The sequence below is a fragment of the Manis pentadactyla genome, chromosome 5 (assembly GCF_030020395.1).
Source record: "Manis pentadactyla isolate mManPen7 chromosome 5, mManPen7.hap1, whole genome shotgun sequence".
NCBI lineage: Eukaryota > Metazoa > Chordata > Mammalia > Pholidota > Manidae > Manis > Manis pentadactyla.
Window position 1 is genome coordinate 95231246 of NC_080023.1, and position 22175 is coordinate 95253420.

Consider the following 22175-nt stretch of genomic DNA (forward strand, 5'->3'; position numbering starts at 1 on the left):
GTTGAAATAAGTGTGAGGTGAGCAATATGGTTATATGGCAGGCACTAAATGACATCTGATTGTTTCTCTAATGATGAATTCTTACTCTTGCTGCATTTCATGTGTTATGCTAGCAATGTCTAAAAAAATATTAGTAACTTACATATTTCCAAAATTGGTACTTGCCTAATCAACTGAAGCCTGCTCTAAAGATGCCAAACTACTCTTCTGTTGACCTTGGTGAGATGCTTGTTTAGTTGGAGATTTTAAATAAAATGCGTGAGGCTTTGTACCCTATTACTGGATGTCATTTTGAAACACTTTATTTCTGTTACTGTCTGCAGCATCCCTGCTGCTATGACAGATTCTAGCAGTTACTCAGGAGATGCAAATAGGCTTTAGTCTAATACTGTGTTTACTGAGCTTTAAAAAATACATGGCAAGAAGAAACAATGGGAACAGCATCTTCATCTCAACTGCAGGCACAGACCCAACACTTAACGAAATCCAGCAGTAAACCCAGATCCACTGTTTTGGTTTGTTGTAGTTTGCCCTTACCTATAGCAGACAAGTATGGCTTCCACAGGTAAGGGCCCAAGGCGTGTTAGGTCACTTTGACATGTAAAGCTTTAGCTCCTTTGACCCACCAGTCTATTAGGTCATTCTGGTCATACAGGCCTAAGGCCTGCATATCAGCTAATAGTGGCTCCCACCCTGCAGCAACCAGGGAAACAGATGCAACCCTCCCCATTTGTCTTAACTGTCCAGTTTCCAAGAAAACCGTATTATAGAAGATTAAAGTTGTTCTTGGGCAGACCTACATCATCCCAAGCCTCTTATTAAGCATTTGCTCATATACTCATTTTTGTGTCCCTCCCCCTAGAGAGTAAGATGACATCATTCAAATTTTTGAGTGACTACCATGTGCTAGGGAATGGGGGGATGCATCAGTAAACAAAACAAACTTTATCAATCTTACATCCTAGGAATAAAGAATAAAAACAGTTGTATTAGGTAATAGGTGTAATGGAGAAAAATAAGGCAAGACGCATTGTACCGGTCCAGAAATTTGCAGTTTTAAATCTGGCTGTGGGAGACCTCACTGAAGTGAAATTTGAACAAGATATCAGCAAGTGAGGAACAGGCCATGTTATCTAGGGGACAAGTGTTTCAGAGAGAACAGCTAATTCAAAAGGCCTTCTGTTAAGAGTTTGCTGTCTTGAGTTTTAGGAACAGCAAGACCAGTGTTGCTGGAGCTGAGGCAACAAAGAAGAGACCTGCAAAGTAACCTGAGAGACAGGCAGGGTTAGGAATTGCTGCCCAAGGAATAAACTCTGGGATAGGAAGGCCACCTGAAAAAGAGATGGCCACTTCTACAGCTTACCAGTTGAATTCTGCTTCTAGTGAGCAGAAATTAACATTTTAAAAAAATCAAAAATCTGTTATTAGAGATTGTAGTTTTAAAAATGTAACTTTCATTGAGATCTGTTGAGATAAAGAATGCATCACCTAATCTTATACTTTTACTGACTTTAAGTGTAACTTTGCAGGGATATAGATGTAGATATAAATTTTATTCTGTACTAGGATAATCAGATCCTGCAATTTAAAAGGCATACAAAACTACAAGTATATGACATAGGAGGTAAATTATCTTAAAAGCAAAAGGCCAGTTAAGTCAACAGAGAAGAGCTGAAATAAAATTTAAGAACTACAAGGCCAGTGAGTTTCCTCAAGCTAATTGATGAAAATGTCTGGGAAGTGTTCCCCAGAAAACTTTGCCATCTGGTAGCTAAATTTGAGTCTCTTATCCCTTCAGACAATTAAGGGTTAATTTAAATATTTTTCTACATTACCAGTTACTTGTGGTGTCTTAAATATTTATTCCAGTTCCAGGAATGGAAACTGAAAGTGGAAATCCAGAAAAGGTGATGGAAGAGGAAAGCACTGACAAGAAAAAAGAAGTAGAAAAAAAGAAACGGTCTCGAGTTAAACAGGTGCTTGCAGATATTGCTAAGCAAGTGGACTTCTGGTTTGGAGATGCAAATCTTCACAAGGATAGATTTCTCCGAGAGCATATAGAAAAATCTAGAGATGGATGTAAGTTTGCTTCAATATACGGTAGAACCACTTTTTTAGATGTGTTCCATTTGACTTTCAAAATTGTATCTGTACATTGTACAGTATACACTATATTACTGTATTATACAGTAATATAGTATATAGAAAAGTACTATACTATTCACTGTACCGTCATCTGCAGACATTTTTCCTGAACTGCTTTTAGCCTGACACTTTTCACTGGAAGTTGATGTGATTGTTGTAAAATGCTGTCATCACAGAAAATTACATTAATTACATTAACTGTGTTCCCCATGCTGTACCTTTAACCAGGTAATGTACTTATCTCGATCCCCTTGACATTTTGCCAATGCCCCTCCCAACTATGTAATTATTTATAGGCTTAATGACAAGAGGAATCCTAAGTTATTCCAAAATCAAAATGTGACCTGTTTTAATAAAAGAATAGAGGCATATGCTTAAGGGGTTAATTCACACCAGGGAATTTTACCTAGTCCAAATCCCAACCTTTCCTAGTTTTAAGAGGGAAATGTGTTCAACTTCTGTTAATGTAACATGACAGTGAGCATGACTGTCAAGTGGGCTGTACCTAAAGGAGCAAATTGAATTTATCCCAGTTGGGCATTATCCTGCTTTTTGTTTATTCACTTTTGATTTCCACTAGATGTTGATATATCACTTCTCGTGTCTTTTAACAAAATGAAAAAATTGACCACTGACGGAAAGCTAATTGCCAGAGCACTGAAGAGCTCAGCTGTCGTAGAGGTAAGAATTGTTATTTTTTGTGACTACATATTAAAACATATACATTAATATTAAAACTCTGTACCATTTTAAAGCTGGATTTAGAAGGCACGAGAATCAGAAGAAAAAAGCCTCTGGGTGAAAGACCAAAGGATGAGGATGAGCGGACAGTGTACGTGGTAAGTGATTTTTTCTAGAAAAGCTCAGAGCTGATGTCCCCCAACTCCAAGTACAACAAACATTTTAATAGTCAAGTATAAATTTATTGATCTGGGTTAAGAACTCTAACATTTAGCACTGCTTCTCATTTATCATAGGAATTACTTCCCAAAAATGTTAATCACAGCTGGATTGAAAGAGTATTTGGGAAATGTGGCAATGTTGTTTATATAAGTATACCACATTATAAATCTACTGGAGATCCAAAGGGATTTGCCTTTGTAGAATTTGAAACCAAAGAACAAGCAGCAAAAGCTATTGAGGTAGGTCCAGAACCTGAAAAGAAAAGCAAAGAAATTATTGGTTCTAAATAATAAGAACTTGTTTTGCCGATTTCAGTTTCTTAACAACCCGCCAGAAGAAGCACCTAGAAAGCCTGGTATATTTCCTAAGACAGTGAAAAATAAGCCCATTCCTGCCCTTGGAGTACCAGGTGAGTTATTTAATATTTAAGTAGGTATGGGAATAAAATTAGTAAACTAATTATAGCATTGTTACAGAAGAGAAGAAAAAGAAGAAGAAGAAGAAAGGCCGAATGAAAAAGGACAATATCCAGAAAGAGTCTAGTGTAGACACAAGCAAGGAGAGCGTCTGCAAAATGAAGAGATCCAGGATCACGTCCGAGGGCTCTGAAGTAGAGATAACTGAACCCCAAAAGCCACCTTCAAAGAAAAAGAAAAAACGGGAAAAAGCTGAAGTATCCAGCTTACCCTTAGTCAGAACAGGGAAGAGGAAGAGAAGTAGTTCTGGAGATGCAGAATACTTAACTCCCAGATCTAAAGTGAAGAAAATGGCTCAGAAAAACATTAAAAAAGAAGCTTCAGAAATCTCCAAAGAAAACAAAGGTATCTAGTAAATTTCAGGTTAGGATTAAGTAAATAAGGTTATTTCTTATCTTCACTTCTTGATTTTTAACTTTTAAGATTTAGAAGTCTCTACTGAGGAGGAAAAGGATACGGGAGATATAAAAGATGGATCACTCTTAAAGGCAAAAAGGAAACATAAGAAAAAACACAAGGAGAGGCATAAAATGGGAGAAGAGGTCATACCACTAAGAGTACTATCAAAGTAAGTTGATGTTATATTGTTTGCAGTTGACACACTCCATCACCATTGCTAAAGTGCAATTCCAATTTGTATTGAACAGAGTTGCATATTAGCAACAGTAATGGCCTGTAGCCAAGCTTTCTGCACAGTGGTGGTTATAACACAATTGAGAATTAAAACGGAACCACCACACTAAAACATGGAAGCACTTATTTTTATTCCGTCACAGCAAGTGCCTCCATGTTAAAGTAGAGGGTGTTCCTTAACAGATTTAAAGATCCAGTTTAAGAATACTACCATAGACGGACAGTTCTGTGAAGTACTCCAGACGTCTTATGAGCTTGTGAAAATGTAAAAGGAAGACTTACCATCACTAAAACATGGAAGCACTTACTTTTTTTATTTCAAAGCAAGTACATCCACGTTTAAGTGGTGGGGAGCCCAGTCTTGGGAAGAGCGGGAATCAGGAACATCCTTTAACTTATAAACTTAGAAAATAATCTTGAGTCAAAACAAGTGTTGTGTCTGTTTGGAGACACCTCCACTGAAACATGGAAGCACTTACTTTCGTTTTACACAGCAGGTACCCCCATGTTAAAGCAGAGGGTATCCCCTTGGCTCTACAAATGAGCAAGGCTGCCAAGTTGATCCAGGGGAATAATTTGGATTCACTTCTACTAAAACATGGAAGCACTTACTATTAGAAGTCACAGAAAGCACTTCCATGTTAAAGTTAAAGGGAGTCCATACACTTGAGGGCTTAGAGTCCAAATAGAAAGAAACAAAACGTCATACCTTTTGAAGAAAGTTTTTCTGTACCTTGCTGGATTTTAGTTTCCAAAGTGTCGTGTTCTCCTCCTGAAGGTTAAAAGGCAAGGACTTCAGACACTTCTATTTATACTATTCTTAACTCCTGAATTCCTTTTGCCTTTTTATCTCAGAGAATCATTACAAGAGCCTTTTGTTATTCTAATGTATCAGCTCTCTGAGAAGTACGATCCTGGGTGGGTCTGGATACTTTTTTTTTTTTTTTGAAGTATACAGATGTCAATGTTAACAGCTAAAACCATTACCAAAAGATATCCTCCCCTTAAAAAAAATTCCCCTGCTTGTTTGATGGCATAGATTAGGGTAACAATGAGTGCTCCTGTGGAGCCAGAAGAGACATTGTGTTTCTATCTAGAGGAGCTCTAGCAGTTTGAAGAAACATCTACATGTTAAATATATGTAAATAAATAAATTGCTTCCATGGGGTGGTATTTTCATCTTAGCAATTCCTTTTGATTCGAGTAAATGCTGAGGAATGTTATCTCTCAAGTTGGAAGCAGTTTAACAAATAATCTTTAAAGTTTAGTCTCTCATTTTTGTTCAGAGGACTGTTGTAGTAAATGTTAGTAGTTAGTTAATTCAAAACTTTTATTTTCATAAATTCGACTGTGGAAGCAGTATACTCAAGAATTGAACTGGCAAATTTAAAACATTTAATCTGAATGTTGGGGAAAGGGGAATCCCCCTTTGCTTTGCTAGATGGACTTAGAATTCAGGAAATAATTTGAGTGTATGTGTTTTAAAGAAAGAAAAGCTGGGAGGAGGAGTGGTTACAAGTCACAGTGAGTGTATGTATTTAGATAATTAATTTTTATTTAATCATCTTTTGTCACTATTTCAAAAGTCATTTTTTTCATTATAGGAGTGAATGGATAGATTTGAAAAAAGAGTATTTAGCACTGCAAAAAGCCAGCATGGCTTCCTTAAAAAAAACAATATCCCAAATAAAATCAGAGTCGGAAATGGAAACAGACCATGGAGTACCTAATAAGTCTGGAATGAAAAATGAGAAAGGTAAGCATTGTGATAGCTTTTATAGCATTATATTGTACTTATAACTATTTCTGAGTTATAGGATGAACTTTAATTTTTAAAAACTTATTATAGGATAAACTTTTTTTTATAGGATAAACTTAATTTTTAAAAACTTATTTAACAATTATTAGAAAAATTGATTTCTCCAGTTGTCCAGATGTGTGATTTATTCTTGATATAAGAATATATTAAAGACTAATGTTAAACAATTTCTTATTTTAATCACTTAAGTTTTCTCTGCAGTTTTCATTATTAATCAGATTTAGTAGAGGGTGCCTAGTTGACAAATTGAGCAAGTTTGTAGAAATAAAGACTAATTTCACACCTGTGTTTTAATTCCATAGTATTACCTATAACTAGAAACAAAACAAAACAAGATTCTTATAAAATCTTCAATATTAGGGTATATTTCAAATTCCTATAAATTAAAAATATAAATGTTCACATTGAATCAATACATATGTAGAATATTCTTATATATTATCCTATGCCTGTTTATTTTATTTCTTTACTTTTATTAAGTAGAGTACTTTGTTACTTGATTCAGGTAGGGAAAAGGAGCTTTTTAAGGTTTTTCCATGCTCTTCTAACAGTAAGTTTGCATTTGGGGTAATGAATTTTGTATTTTATTTCATAGTACTCTGCAATAAACAGTATGACTTAAACATAATTTTCTTAATAATTACTTTGATTCATTATTTTACAAGTACATTTTAAATCAAGTAAATGTAAATTACTTATATCAGCCTAGAAAATCATTGTTATTCTAAACTGGGCCTTCTAAATATTAATTTGTTAAATGTAAGAGACTTTTTTCTGGTCTTTTCCTTTGCAAACCAGCAGCAAACAGTGAAGAGTGTTGTCCCCAGGAGAAGGTTAATGCAGCAGGACCACAGTTTGTGAGTGGTGTGATTGTGAAGATAATCAGCACCGAGCCTCTACCTGGCAGAAAACAAGTCAGGGTAATGCTTTTGAGTCCCCAGGGTAGTTGGTCCCCCTTCCTCTTAAAAACTCTCCCTTGTGAAAATGTTTTGAATACTGAAAACAAATCAAATTAGAATTTATTCTTCTGAAGCAAATTGCTTCTACAGTTTTGATTTCATAGTAACTCAAGTTTGACACGAAGCAGCAAAATCTAAAGACTGAAATTTCTCACTGGATCAAATTTACAGTGAGCACACTTTAAACATCCTTCCATAGGAAAGAAAACTGCAATTTGTGCTTATTTTATTGGTGCTTCTAATGGTTTTGTGTAGTTGACAGAAGAAACCGTACTATAGTCATTATAACTAATTGAGTAGATATAGTAAAATGCTTTTCCCAGCATTCATTTTTTAGGGATTTCAGAGAAAATGGACTTTAGAAAATACTTAATGTCAAAACTTTTAAAAAGATTTAATCAGCATCACCTGCTGTTGTCTGGTTTTGGAGGGAATTAGAGAATTTGTAATTTGTTTTCACTAGAGCTCATAGCTTTCAATAGATAACTAAAAGAATTTGTGACCTAAGAAAGTTGAAACTATTTTGGAATAAAAGGCATAATATGCATATTTTTCACATACAGTGCATTTTATTTTTGTCTGTTAATGAATCCTCTTGGGAAATGGAATTTTTTCCTGAATGAAATGTAGGATTTGGGGGTGAAAAGAGTCTTCTTTAGTTCTATCTTTTTAAATTTTTTGGTACTTTCAATCCATGCCGATTGTTTTAAAATTTGAATAAATTACAGAAACTTATAAAGTTCTTTGAAAAGCTGCACAAATTTTGCATGCATGTGCAAGTAAATCCAACATACTCTTCTACAATCTTCTGTTTTCACTTTATATAGCTTATCTTACACAGTTTATACCAATGCAACTGTTTGTTATTGACATATTCCTTTGGGTGAAAATACCGTATCTTATTTACTTAGTCTGTCACCCAAATTTAGGTAAGATACTTTGTTTTTAAACTATGTAAGATGTTCTGTAGCATAGCAAATATATTTCACATTGTTATACTAACATTAAGCACCATGTTTTATATTTTTGGTTTTCAGACTCTTACCAGTCCACCTTTTTTAACTTGTATAACCACTGAGGTTACTCACTGTAATAATGTGTACGTACTCTTTATCTGAAATCCTATCCTAAAATCCAGCAGCTGTCACTAACATACAGATTTAGATTCTCTTTACCATGTTGAGAAGGGATTTGATGAATCCAATTTGGTATTAGCAGTTTTCACTTCAGAGTATGGTAGCAGTATAGAATTTCAAATAAGGATTTAAAAAATTGAGGATGTAACTGATGCTATGGTTAGATTACAAAATATTTAATAGAAAAATTAAAGTTATTTGGAATGACTGATAACTTTTTATGCTATTTATCAAATAACTTTTATTATCTACATTGTAATTTCATCAACTACAAATTCTTCTTCTATGATCATCAAATCATAAAATAACTGCATTAATCAATTTGGTAGTTACTTAAATTTTGCTGAAACAAAATTGAGCTAGGGTAATGGTCCCTGCTGTCGGTGACTTGCCCATGTGATTACCAGGCTAATTTGTCATTCTAAGAAGGATTTAAATCTGGAGATTAGCCTGACATTATAATGGATATTAAGTAAATATCTTTTGAGTTGTAGTAATCTAATCTGTCTGATAAATCAGTTACAAAACTCTCACAACTACCAGTGGAAGAATTGGCAAGTATATTTCTAGTTCTCTTACTTTTTTCATTGAATTAGCAAACATTTAGATAGTATGCTAAGAGATGGGATTTAAGACTTAGTTCCTGGTTTTTCAGACTCGCAGGTTTTTACTACTTATTCTTTGTTATTAACTAATGAACTTCTCTTATTCTATAATCGAATAATATTTCCAGGTATTGCTCGGTTCTTTCTGTAATTCAAACTTCTTAAATCCAACACCTTAAAGTAATCTAAATTACTTGTTGCTTGAAATTTTGGATCAAAAAGTAAAGGGAGCCAGATGGATAAAATGCTTTTTTTTTTTTCTAATTGGAATCCCCAGTATTTCTTTAGTTTTAGAATGGAAGTTGATGAATTAAGAATTAGTGTAACATTCCTGCATAATTGCATGGTAGACACTGTAGAACCTGCTGTGAAAAAAAAATGATTAGGAATGCAGGAATCTTGTTAATTTGCCCTCACAGCAGGCATTATAGGTAAAACTTTTCCTTGCTGGGTGACCGCAACTTGTTTAGAAGAGGTTACTTAGGTATTTTATCAGAAAGTAAGAGCTCTTGAGCTATATTCCCATAGAGTCACTCAGGAACCTGGGATTTTTGTAGGTTCTGATGCAACTTCTTTTTCCCTGAGTTGTTACAAAAGGGTGAATTTTTTAAACATATTTTACATGATAAGTGATTTTGTGCAAGTTGAGTGGCAACCTGTTTTTTTATTTTAATTTTATTCCTTTAACTGCACTCTTGACTTTGGACCCCTCTTTTTGATTTGAGGGTAGGGGGGCGTTCTTGTACATTTTACTCCACAAATCTGTTGCCCCTATGCAATATTACCATTCTAGTTTAGATTTTAAGATTGTTGTTGAATAGAAGAAAGTAAGTTATGACTAGAGCTGATGTTAAATTGGTTCTCAACTTTGTGTCAATTTTTAAGAGCTTTGAGTATATCTTAGAAGAAATATTTGATGTAGGATAGTTACTCCGTATTTTAAGCTACACGTGGCTTATTCATATATAATACATTCTGACACAACCATTGGAATAATTTTAGAATTATTATGAAACATTTTTATTATTTATTTTAAGTCTTTCCTAACTCTAATGCAGGATACTTTGGCAGCTATCTCAGAAGTTGTTTATGTTGATTTGCTAGAAGGAGATACAGAATGCCATGCTAGATTTAAAACTCCTGAGGATGCTCAAGCAGTAATAAATGCATATATGGAAATTAAAAAGAAACACTGCTGGAAACTCGAGATCCTTTCTGGTAAAGCATTATTGAATCTTTTTTTTTTTTTTAACAATTCTTGTTGTGAGGGTATTGTATTTTCTGAGTTTGGCTAATTAGTATTTTTCATCTGTTGTGCATGAAGTAGGTGAATATAATCAGATAACTGTTCTATATTAAGAATGTAATTCCTTGAATGTCTTTTCATGTGTATTTTTGAGTTATTACTGTTTTTGTTTGTTTAAGGTGATCATGAACAGAGATACTGGCAAAAGATTCTGGTAGATAGGCAGGCCAAACTTAATCAGCCTCGTGAAAAGAAAAGAGGCACTGAGAAGGTAATCAATTCATTTTGTTTTTTGGTGTGGTTTTTTTTTTTTTTTTTGTAGCCTAAGCTTTTTTTGTAGCCTAAGCTTTTCAGAGGTTGAATGTCTAAAGTCAGTAGTGGGTAATCCTAAAATAATGTTAGTTTTGCTGTACATAACAAAGATTTTCATGGTATATGTTGCTGTTAAAATTGAGAAGTAATACTTATTTCTCTTGGTTTTAAAATACACAAAATTAGAATTGTATACTCCAACCATGTTACATACTGCTAAAGTTTTTTTTCCTTTTTTTAAATTAACTAGTGATGTAATTTAAATTTAAACAGTCTTGACTTCTTTCTGATGTGTTTTGTAGTTTGGTGGTAAATGATTACTTAAAGATTGTCTTAATGGTAAAAACACAATGTACTTAGGGTGTAGTTTTTAAAGATATGAGCCTCCAAGGTAAGATTGAGAAACTATACAAAACATTCCCTATACCAATTATAAGCTTTATTCCTTTTTTTTTCTAGAATAGTCATCAAGTGATATAAGCAAGTTTAAATATATTAAATAATTATAAAACAATTCTCTTTCAATAATTTTATCTTAAATGGTCCTGAATAATTTATCAAATATTGTTATGAGCTATCAGGTTTATTATTTTAAAACAAATTTTTATACATGTAAAAGTTAGTGTATCTTAGAACAAAATAGGGCACATAATAGTTAATATTACTACTAGCAAAATTTTAAAATGTAGATTATACAAGTCAGAAAAATCTAAAAAGATGTACATCCTTTTATGATTGGTTGACACTAAAAAAGTCATACTTCCTGTATTCTAGGTTTGTTGATTTGGGTCATACTTACATAATTTTTTGTTTTTTCAATTAAAAATCAAGTTTTTTCATCAGTCTTAGAACATCTAGGATTCATTGGAATAGATGATTTGAGAGAGGTTTCCTTAGTCTTTGTTAATTCTGTTTCCATAATGCAGGTTGAATTTGCTGAGATGGGGAGGCTTCCTTCCTTCCTTCCTAAGAACTCTTTTCAGGTCTATGAGTTGTAAATCTCAATGCCTGTGTGAGATTATTTATATGTTAAAATAATTAACCCAGAACTCACAACTGAAATGAAATCACTTTGTTATATAACTTTACCCTTACAATTGGTGTGAAACTTCATTTAAATTGTATATTTTTTTAAACTAGGAATTAGTAATTTTGTTTTTTCATAAAAATCCCATCTCCATAAATTAAATTTGAGGCAAGGAAATAAACACTGACTAGGGAATATTATAAATTAGGTTGGAACACAATGATTGGTTCTATCATTGAGTTGAAGAGTTCTTGTCCTGGTTTCATTTACCTGTTGCACCATCAGGCTTGTTCATTAACATGATTCATTTAATAAACAGAAACCCCTGAAAGTATAGGATTCTAGCTGAAACTATGGAAGTAGCCAGTTGGCTTATCTCAAGAAATGAAAACGATAACACACAAAGTAGGGACTATAGAAGCTTTTCAGAGGAGAGGGATAAACCATAATTAGCTTGTTAACTTACCTTTTTCTTAATTCATTTAATTAATATTTTTTGATTGTCTGTGTTAGCTACTGTTCTGGGGACTGCAATACAGCCATAAATAACAAAGTCCCCTGTTTTCGTGAAGCTTACAGATAAACAATATAAAAGTCAGGTGATAAGTGCTGTGCAGAAAAGTCATATAAAAAGGTATTGTGGGATAGCTTTATATCAGATATGGTTGTCTGGGAAGTTCTTCTCTGTAACGGTGACTTTAGAGCAGACTTTAGGGAAGTGGGCAGACAAGCCAGTGAAGTTCAGATGCAGAGTTTTTCCAGGCAGAAGCAACAGAAAATGCAGAGGCCTTGAGGGGAGATTGTCAAAGTGGGAGGCCAGTGTAGATGGAGTACTAGGAGCAAGTACCTTAGTAATGGGAGTTAAGTATTTAGAAAAAATTAGCCGAATGTATGATATGAATACCTATTGACATGACAGCCCAATGTTTCCACAGTAGTATTTTATTTGGTAGGGTTATATTATTGAGTGAAAGAAAAGCACTAATTAAAACTCCCTGTTCTTTTTCACATTATGGAATAGAAGGATACTGGGAACAATTTCCTAAGCACCAGTTAGTTTATAAAGAATTAAAAGAGAAGAAAAAGAATGGTAAAGAAAATTTTTATTTTCTACATATGACATTTTTATATACAAAAACCAGGTATGGGCAAATTAAGATGTCTCACAAAATATCAGTAAGATAAAGAAAAAAATCTGCCAAATGGGATCTAACTCATTCTTGCTAGACCAAATCTTTGTATTGTACCTTATTACTTTGAGCACATTGGTAAACAGGTGACCACTACTGGAGACAGAATGAGACTTTTCTCCTTAGCTTTCAAAGCATATTTGAATTTTTTGTTGTTTTTATCAAAATAGTCTTTACAAATTACTTATAATGTCAGATATTCAGCAGCTAAAAGGAGAATTCATAAAGTTTGTGAACAGCACATTGGTGTGACAAAGTTTTAAACACTTGTATTTTGACTCATCTCACTGCTGAATAGGCTTTTAGTTTAAAAGTGATTCCCTACAAAAATAACAAACACAGGGTCACCCTATTTTTGGTTCCAAAGTAAAAAAATATAAGAAATACTTAAATGTCCCATAAACCTGGACTTCTATAAAAATAAACCCTGATTCTAGCTTTGCTAATTCCTAATGACCTTTATGAATGTAATCCTCACGTTGTGGTAGTCACTGTTTTCTGTCAAACAATTTGGAGACTTCGGCAACTTTTGCATTTTTTTCTTTAAATACTTCTTTGTAACTTTCCAGCCATTCTCTAAAGGCTGAGTCACACTCTTCACAAGTAAGCTTATGTTTCAGTAAACATTTTAAGAAACTGAAAAATGAATAAAAGTGACTTCCTGCTAATGGCCATATGTCACAACTTAAAAGAAACTATTTTAATGACTGCTCATTAGAATCTGTATCTTTAAGAAAGTAAGATTTTCATTTCTTGCAAAGTTAGATAAGATACCTAAAATTTTTCCATTGAGAAAGGTTTTGGAATATTTAGACATTTTAAATGGTCTTCTGCATTCCATATAATTTCATTTGTCCTATTTAAAACTGTTGAAGTATTTGTTAGGTGTAATAAATAATAAGTACTCTTAATAGCAGATCCCACAGAGAAGACAAGTAGTAACTGTAGCATCTTACTATGCTGATGGAGAGTGACTACAATGGGGTGGGTGAGGTGGACTTGATAATATGGGTGAATGTAGTAAGCACAATGTTACTCAATTGAAACCTTCATAGGATTGTATATCAACGATACCTTAATAAAACACACACACACACACACACACACACACACACACACACACACACACACACACACACACACACACACACACACACACACACACACACACACACACACACACACACACACACACACACACACACACACACACACACACACACACGTTAGAATATTGTGAATGGTTCTGGTGGACCAGAGCTGGTCAAAACAGAGATTAGGGCTACCATAGTATCTAAGACAATTTATATAGCCTTTTGCTTCATGTAGAATTTTGTGTGTTTTTTTTGTGCCCAATTATGATAAAATGGAATTATACATACTGTTGCAAAAATAACTTCTATGTTAAATAGGACTTAGGTTTTGTAATAACACTCAGATGTGCTGTAAAGAAATACAATATCAAATAGGAAGCAATTTGAAAGTTGTGAGAATTAATCTTATAATAGAGAACTACTTTACCTTGAATTTTTTTGTTAACAAAATGAAAACAATTTCCCTGAAAAAAAAAAAAGATCCTTATTTGGAATATGTGAATTTTCAAATGTGTAAGCAATTTGTAAGCAAACCTTTGTGTAGGACTCACCCCAAAACATGCTGTCTAATTCAAATAATACATGGATTCTCAAGCATAATATAATTACTAAGAACTACATGTCATTTAAGGAATGTCTTGGTAATTAATACTCATTCCTAAGAGAATAGAAACCAGCTAACAAATACAGGTCTTGAACTCTGTTAAAGGGTTTAAAAAATTGCCAGTGTGAAATGGCCATTTTCAATTGAAAATTTTTTAGTACTTTGGAACTAAAATGGGAAGGTTTTTGGATAACTCGAAGATTTAATATCTGTTATACTTAATAAGCCATTATCTGGACAGTTCTCTTTGTACTTGATTTGACCTAAGCTAAATTATCTCATTTGTCTACTCTTCCCCTTTTTAAAAAAATGTTTTTCAAGCTGATACTTGTAAAATTTTTCTAGTCATAATTTTCTTTTTGTTTTAGTTATCCAATACGTTCTAATTTCTGATTTTTTTCTCTGTAGTTAATCACCAAAGCTGAAAAGATTAGACTTGCAAAGACTCAACAAGCAAGTAAACACATTAGATTTTCTGAATATGACTGAAAAAACTTTTGGTTCACCTCTTAAAATTTCACTGGACTTGAGCTAATCTTACAAAATCCATTTTTATTATGGTAGTAATGCATAATGAATGTTTTTCTAAAACCTACATTCAATTAAAAGAAATATCTTTGTTCCTTAACTCGTATATAAGACCTTTTTCTATAGACAAGTACATTGTATACTATCGTTTTTCACTGAACATTTTATTTGTTGAAATTATCTTACAGAAAGCAATCTCAAAGTGACTTAGTAAATAAAAGCATTTTGAACATTTTCATTAATTTTGTTTTTAATGCTACAAAGACAATATATTTGCAAATACAATACTACATAAATATATAGTTTAGAAAAAATGTTTAACAGTGGACTCTCACTGTACTTATTTGTGGCTTTTTCTATTCCAAGTATCTTGAGTATCGCTTCGTGTTAATTTATGCAGAGGCATGTGTGTGATGTTTGTTGTACTTTACCTATCTGAGCTTCCTTTGAACACATATGAACTGTTTCCAATTAAAATTTGTTAAATTTTTTAAGTACTGAGTTTGTTTTTCATAAATGAAGTTAACTAAATAAATGAAGTCAACCAAATAAATGAAGTCTAACCAAAATAAAATGTACTAGATGCCATGAATATGGAAAAAAAAAATCTGGGAATCAGCCTCAGGCATAACTGAGGTCTATGATTTTATTCAGGAAAATCACAGACTGGAGCATTTAAGGCCTTCACAGAACTGAATCTACTGGGCTTATGTATGACTGGCTTCTTAGTGTCTTACTAGAATATCAAGAAAGTACTCTGAACAGGGACACCATGGGATTCATTTCCTAGGGCTACAAACCAATTCCTAGTTCCATCAGTTTTGTACAGAAGTGGGGGACCTAATTTGGCTGCTCCTTCTGTGCCTTGTGGAAAGCCTACAATCAGGAATCTATTCACTTCTTTGGGCCAGAGATTTGGGAAGATTGGCTACCTTACTAGTAGGGTGACAACAGCTTATTACTACCAAAAATAGGTATCCTGGCAAATTGCCACTGACACACTCATTTTTCTCTCTCCATGAAGAAAAGCTAGCATATATACTCTTGGAGGAAAAGCTCTGTGAATAGTTAGTTGTTAAGCTCTGTTATGAAGATTATGACTAAATATACTCCAGTTGATCCCAAGTAATCAAAAGCAGATGTATATTTCAAGAATTGAGTTGATCTCAGTGAGTACTGTCTTAAGGTGACTTTGAAGAAGTTACCAAGTAAGATTTCAGAAATTCTCCCCTTGGCAGTTACTAAACAAGATAAGCACACACTCAACAAATATCTTTCAACACTGTTGTAGCAACTTGGGAGATATTAGTGAAGCAAATCGAAGATCTCACTTTTGTGGAGCTTACGTTCCAGCAATAGATAGAGACAATAAACAAAAATAAGTGAAAATTACAGTTTGTTAAAGAAAGTCCATAGGATAAACCAAAATAAATAAAGGAGAAACCCCATTAGTTCATTCTTTAATTTATTCTTCATTAAATTAAAGGGATATTTATTTAGCCCATGGCAGATATCAGATACTGATATCAAAGGCATTAAAGATAAAAAGAAAAGATAAAGTCCCCTATCCTTGAAGAATTTACAGCCTTGGGGAAGACAGATAAGTCAACATATAATTGCTGTACAATGTAAGTGATGTGACAAGTTACTCCAGATTATACTGGATGCTGTCCTCAAAGCAAAATCAATTCTGCATGACCTTTCAAGGTTTCTGAACCTTTGATCTTTTGGGTAAGTGTATCCCTTATCCAACACTTAGCACATAGTAATTGCTTAATAAACATTTGTTTTAACTGAGTGAAATTGAATGTGTACTTCAGGATGTTCCCCAAGGACATGTTATGATTTAGTCCCATAAACGATATTTTTCAAATTGCTCATTCAGTAGTCACATTACTTTTTTTAAAAGGGCCTACTACATACTGGTCTTTGTACATGTCAGTGGGATTTGCTTACTTAACTGTAAAACTAAGTTTATTTAAGCACCTTGCAAGAAGAGCTCAGAACTACTTTCATAAAGAGAACCATATTGGCTCTTGTCTGTTACGTGTTAGTTGTGTCATCTCAGTGAAGTAGGTACCCTTATTATCACTACTTTAAAAAGAAGGCACTGAAGCACTTGCCAAAGGTCATCATAATAGCTAACTAGTCTGGGATTTAAACTCAATTTCTCTAACTCTGAAGACCAAACATTTAACAACTATGATAACCTTCATCTCTACCACCCTCTATCCCTGCCTGCTTGCCTTCCTGCCTTCTTTCCTACCAATGTTTTGCATCTCAGTAAAGTACTGTAAGCTATGCATCTATTGCACTTGTCTGCTCTTTTTTGCTACTAAAAGCAATGCCAGTGAACATGTCATCCACCTCTACTGTGTGTGAGTGAGTCTGCAGGATAGATTTCTGATTGGAATTGCTGGGGCAAAGATACATTTTATTTAGTGTCCAAAATAGTCCAAAAATGCTGTACAAGTTTAAGGGTACATTTTAGCTTCTTTTTTGTGTGTGTATTAAATTCATTAATACAGGAGCTAATCAGTCTTTTTCATTTCTACTGATCTTTGAGAGGTGAAAGTCTATCTCATTGCAGCCTTCATGTGCATCTCCTTAATTAAGAGATTGAGTACTTTCACAGGCTTGTTAAATATTTGTATGTCCTCAGTGAATTTTCTAAGTTTTTTAAAGGCTAGAAAATTTTTTTAATGGTCAGTATGCAGGAGAACTTCTCATACTATTAACATATCCCTGTAAATATATTTTCCCACATTGAACCACTTGGCTTTCAGGGTACTTTATTGTACAGTTATTGTATGGATATTTTATATTTTTACAGAGCCATATCTTTTAATCTGCTTTTAAAATAAATTTTTTTCCCAGTCTGGGACTTATGAGTCTAGTCTGTCTGTACTTCATTTCTTATTTTCTGATGTCCAGAAGACTGGGTAGAAGCAAGGATCTTTCTTGAGTTAGTGTGAGTATGTTTGTTCTTTGCAGCCTTAAAGCAAAACTTTCTTTGAAAAAATAAGTCACACATTTTATTTCTTAAATGCCTTGAGAAGTTCGTAATATAAAAGAGCAGTTGGAATGAAAAACTAGGAAGGAGTCACACTAGGAAAGAGTAAACACTATCACTTGTACTTATTCCCCACCTATACAGTTAGCAGAGATCATGAAGTTTTATAACCACAGCCTTATTGAAGATCTCAGTAAGCAGCCTTTTTCTTTTGTGACTGCTCATTACTTGATAAAAATGTGTTTAAAAATATAACCCTTAACGAGAAATGTGGGATTCACATATAAGTCAAGTATAAAAATCAAACGAATAATCATAATTGACCTGATTGTTTATAGTTCATGATGCGTGATCAAAACCGAAAGTTTCTGTGATGACTGCCCTTGCGCTGTTCACCATGTAAGAACTTACTCACTATGTAAGAACTTGTTCACCATGTAAAAACTTGTTCGTTATGCTTCAGAAGATTGGAGACTGTTGAGAATTAGGTTTAGGGTTGATTAATGATTGTGCATTGAGTCCCCTATACAGAATTTTATTGTTGTTAACAACCATATGATCAATAAATATGAGAGATGCCCTCTCAAAAAAAAATACATATATATAACTCAACACATTTCAGTTGTTTTGAAATGAATAAAACAATCTGACAGTAATGACTTCAGTATAAATGTATAAAGAAATTACTATGTTTTCATGGGGAGACGATAAGATGCATGTGTAGAAAAAAAAGCCAGTTTCTTTTGTGTCCATAGGAGTAAGCCAAGCATACAACAGCATGCAAATTTATAGAACAATATTACAGTTAGTTTTTTCATTAATTTCATTCTTGGAATTACCTTTAGGGATTGATGTAGGAGCAAACAGATACTTCTTTAGAATGATGAAATCCCAAAGATTATATAACTTTTTTCTTTAAAGATGTCATTAATTTATAATTACTTAAAGCTGCACTGCCCAATACACATGAGGCTATTAAAACACGTGAAATGTGTCTAGTCTGAATTGAAATGTAAGTATAGAATACATACCAATTTTTTGAAGACTTGGTAAAATAATATGATATTAATAGTCTTCATATGGGAAACATTGTAATTTTTTGTTGATTGTATTAAAGTATATTACTAAAATTAACTTTACCTGTTTATTTTTACTTTTTTTAATGTGGCTACTAGAAAGTTTTAACTGACTTAATGTGGCACTCACTGTATTTCAGCTGGATGGTGCTGTCATGGAGGAGCCAGAGTGCAGCCAGAATCAGTGGCAGTGTTTATGGTAATAGCTTACACTGGCTCACGGGTATTGAAGAATCAAAGTATAAACACTTCTGTCTTTACAAAAAGTTTAGCTGATGCCAGAAAAAGAAAAAGCAATTTTATGTCTTGAATCTGTTTGATAAGCTTTGTTCTCTTGTATGGAATAGATCTGCATTTGTATTTCCATAAGTCTCTAATGGTGTGACTAAATAAAAGTTGTCAAGATTTAAGAGTTTTTTATTTTCCTATACTTGAACATTTCATGGAATTACTTAGAAATTAACCATGCAAACATACACCTGCCTGATCCTTATAAAATAATATATACAAAAATGGGATGGTTATTTAATAACTTGTTATCTTGTCGGTTATCTAGTGAATTCATTGTGCATTCGATAAATTAGATTTTGAACTAGATGGGTATGGTCAAATAGTAATATACACTTCATATTTACCTAAAGTAGTATAAAATCCATTCTTTCTGTTGCAATATAAATCTCAGAGCACAAATTAAAGTGTGAAATTAAACTTTAGTTTCCTATAATTGACCTTAATCTCTACTTCAAGCCCTGCATCCCACAAAGGGCTAATAATAATCTCAGTCAATTTAGGGTTCTCTCTCCAAAATTCTGGAGGCTTACACAATACCAAGTTAGTGGGGACCCATTTGTTTCCAGACATATATCTGAGATGTCCACTGTCCTAATTAGTTCCAAGTCATGAATTCACTCCAGGTGGGTAGGAATGCTTTGTTCCTGCGTGCTTGGCCCAGTGGGTTTCATGCTTTTTCCGGGCCATGCACAGGCACAAGAATAACTCCAGAACTGTGTGCTGTGCTGTAACTTGCTGTGGATCAAGCGAAGGTTCCTATGTCCAGGATTCTCACCTGGCCCTGATTGGCTAGCTCACTACACCCATATGGGCAATACGTTGTTATTGACTCTATATAAAAGAGCCCTGCCCAGTACCCTGGGAGATACAGTGGCATGGCTGCAAGGTTGCAGGAGAGCAGAGCAGAGGCTGGAGTGGTGACAGAGCCAAGGACAGAGGCCCAGAGGACGGCCTTGTGGGCCAAGAGGTCCAGAGGCAGAGACCGGCTTCCTGCATGCAGACTCGCTCTGAGTGAACAGAATTTTAGTGATTGACCTGCCACCGTGGAAATAAAGTTGGATATAACTCACCCCAAGAACGTTCTACTGTCATTTTTTTGGTTTCACTGAATCTATAGTGAACTTGCCCGGGCTGAAACCTGTGGGCAAGACAGTTGCCCAGATCGTGAAGTAAACACTCAGTGATTGCTGATTCAGTTTTCTTCACTTTCCAGAGTAAGGATAGATGAATAGAGGACCCAGCAATGTATTTACAGAGTAAATGAAAAGTATTTCAATGTATTCAAGAGCAAGTGAGAGGAAATGGTATTATTCAAGATTCTTTTGATTGCAAGAAATAGAAACTAACTCTGTTACACTAAAGGAAAAAATTATTGCATGGATACAAGGAAGGCTCTGAAATCTGAGGAGAAACTAGATGAATAATAAAGCCTCAAAAAGCAGGAGCCCAGACAGCTCTGGACCTCTTGACAGTAGGTGTTCCTAAAGAGACTACTGCAGGGTCAGTTGATATTCAGTTGACTCAGCAACAAGCCTCTCCAGCCCCATGAACTCTCAGTTAAAAATTACCAGTTCCCAGGAGACAGAATGTGATGGACCAAGCTTGGGTCAGGTGTTTTCTTGGATCAATCGGTTGTAGCAAAAGGAGGAGATTTTCTGCATACTCAACACTAGGACTACAGGTTTGGGAGTAATTTCTTAAAGAGGGCAAAGGTGATTAACCAAGCACCTATCCCACTAACTCTTTCATAGTAGTAGAGTTGAGAGAATAGCACATGTGTAAGTACTAAAGAAGGACCTTGCCTGGTGTGTTTGAGACACAGTGAAGAATCTCAGCAGCTGAAGAAGTTGGTAAAAAGAGTAGGAAAAGATAAAAGAATAGAATAGGTTGATATGGATCAGTCTATAGAAATTTTTCAAATGTCAGACTCAGGGGTTTGTCCTGTAGGCAGTTGAAGACTTTAAACAATGGAAAATTATCATGAAATAGTCTCATAAAACCAATATCAACGTTAACTATTTGAGTAAAGAAGGAATACGTGTCAGTGAAACAAGATTAGAAAACCACTAGAATATTTCAGTCATGAAGAAATGGAGTGTAGTGAAAATGGAAAGGATGTTATGAATGCGAGGCCTGGGTGAGAGGAAAAGCTGGCAATCCTTGGTGGCTGATCAGATATAAATGTTGATGAAAATGGAAAATCCATAACTACCTGAGGTTTTAGGCTGTCTGGTAGAACACAGAAGTTGGATTTAAGAAAAAAAAAGATTGAGAGTTGATTTTCAGGAGGCTGGCTGGTGGGGCCGAGTGTGATTGTAAGCTTTTTAATATGTGTTAATTTGGCAGTAGAGTTCTGAATGGACATGTTCTACAGACTGTTGGACCAATAGGAACCACAGTCAGTAATTCAGATACTAGCAGGAGGTCCAGCAAGCAGCGGACTTGGACTTCTCCTCAAACAGCTGGGCATTGGAGCTGTGATACTCAAGCTGCACTCTGGAGAGGATAAGGAAAGGTTATACATGTCAGTCATATTTGTAACTATTATATATTTCATCATCTAAATATGCAAAAGCACAACTAAAAACTCAATAAAACTAACCTAACTAATCACTCTATGTTGCATAAAGCACCAGAGTTTGAGTCTTACAAACAGCGATTGCACTTACACCTATCTCTTCAACTTCATACTGAAGTATGTGTACTGCAAACTGTACTTTAAAGTTTAGTAAAGATGGATGGAATTTTACAACAAGAACACACATGGGTAACCAGCACCCAAATAAAGAAACAGATTATTATAAGTACCCAGAAACCCTTCTTCCAGTCACTTCTCCCTCCACCAAGGTTGGACTCTTAACAGCATAGACTACTTTCACCTGATTTTGTGCTTTATTTAAGCAGAATCAAACATGTAGTTGTTCTTTTGTGTTACCAGTTTGCTCATTCCAGAATTGTTTCTAAAAGAAAAACCCTAATTCATCAAAAATGGATTAATTCTTTACATTATGCTACATTTATACAATTGAATACTTTGCAGTAGAGAAAAGATGTTTTTCATGTCAGTAATATAGTGTGAGCCCATCTGGGTAAACATATTCAAGAGAACACATCTGCC

General features: G+C 34.2%; 1 protein-coding gene across 7 annotated transcripts in view; it reads left to right on the top strand.

The window, feature by feature from the left end:
- LARP7 (La ribonucleoprotein 7, transcriptional regulator) overlaps window positions 1–22175 on the top strand; it is a 28223-nt gene that overhangs the window by 3935 nt on the left and 2113 nt on the right. The window contains exons 2-13 of one of the 7 annotated variants that reach the window (XM_057502549.1): window positions 1870–2079; window positions 2726–2826; window positions 2901–2984; window positions 3123–3287; window positions 3364–3457; window positions 3525–3869; window positions 3948–4092; window positions 5762–5913; window positions 6775–6896; window positions 9735–9894; window positions 10102–10193; window positions 18907–19176. In XM_057502549.1, coding sequence (XP_057358532.1) covers window positions 1878–2079; window positions 2726–2826; window positions 2901–2984; window positions 3123–3287; window positions 3364–3457; window positions 3525–3869; window positions 3948–4092; window positions 5762–5913; window positions 6775–6896; window positions 9735–9894; window positions 10102–10193; window positions 18907–18969 — 1725 coding nt within the window. In that variant the 5' untranslated portion in view covers window positions 1870–1877 and the 3' untranslated portion in view covers window positions 18970–19176. Of the gene's footprint in view, window positions 1–1869; window positions 2080–2725; window positions 2827–2900; window positions 2985–3122; window positions 3288–3363; window positions 3458–3524; window positions 3870–3947; window positions 4093–5761; window positions 5914–6774; window positions 6897–9734; window positions 9895–10101; window positions 10194–14557; window positions 14778–18906; window positions 19177–22175 lie in introns of those variants that run through there. The other 6 variants (XM_036920834.2, XM_036920835.2, XM_057502547.1 and 3 more) reach the window with 6 other exon arrangements.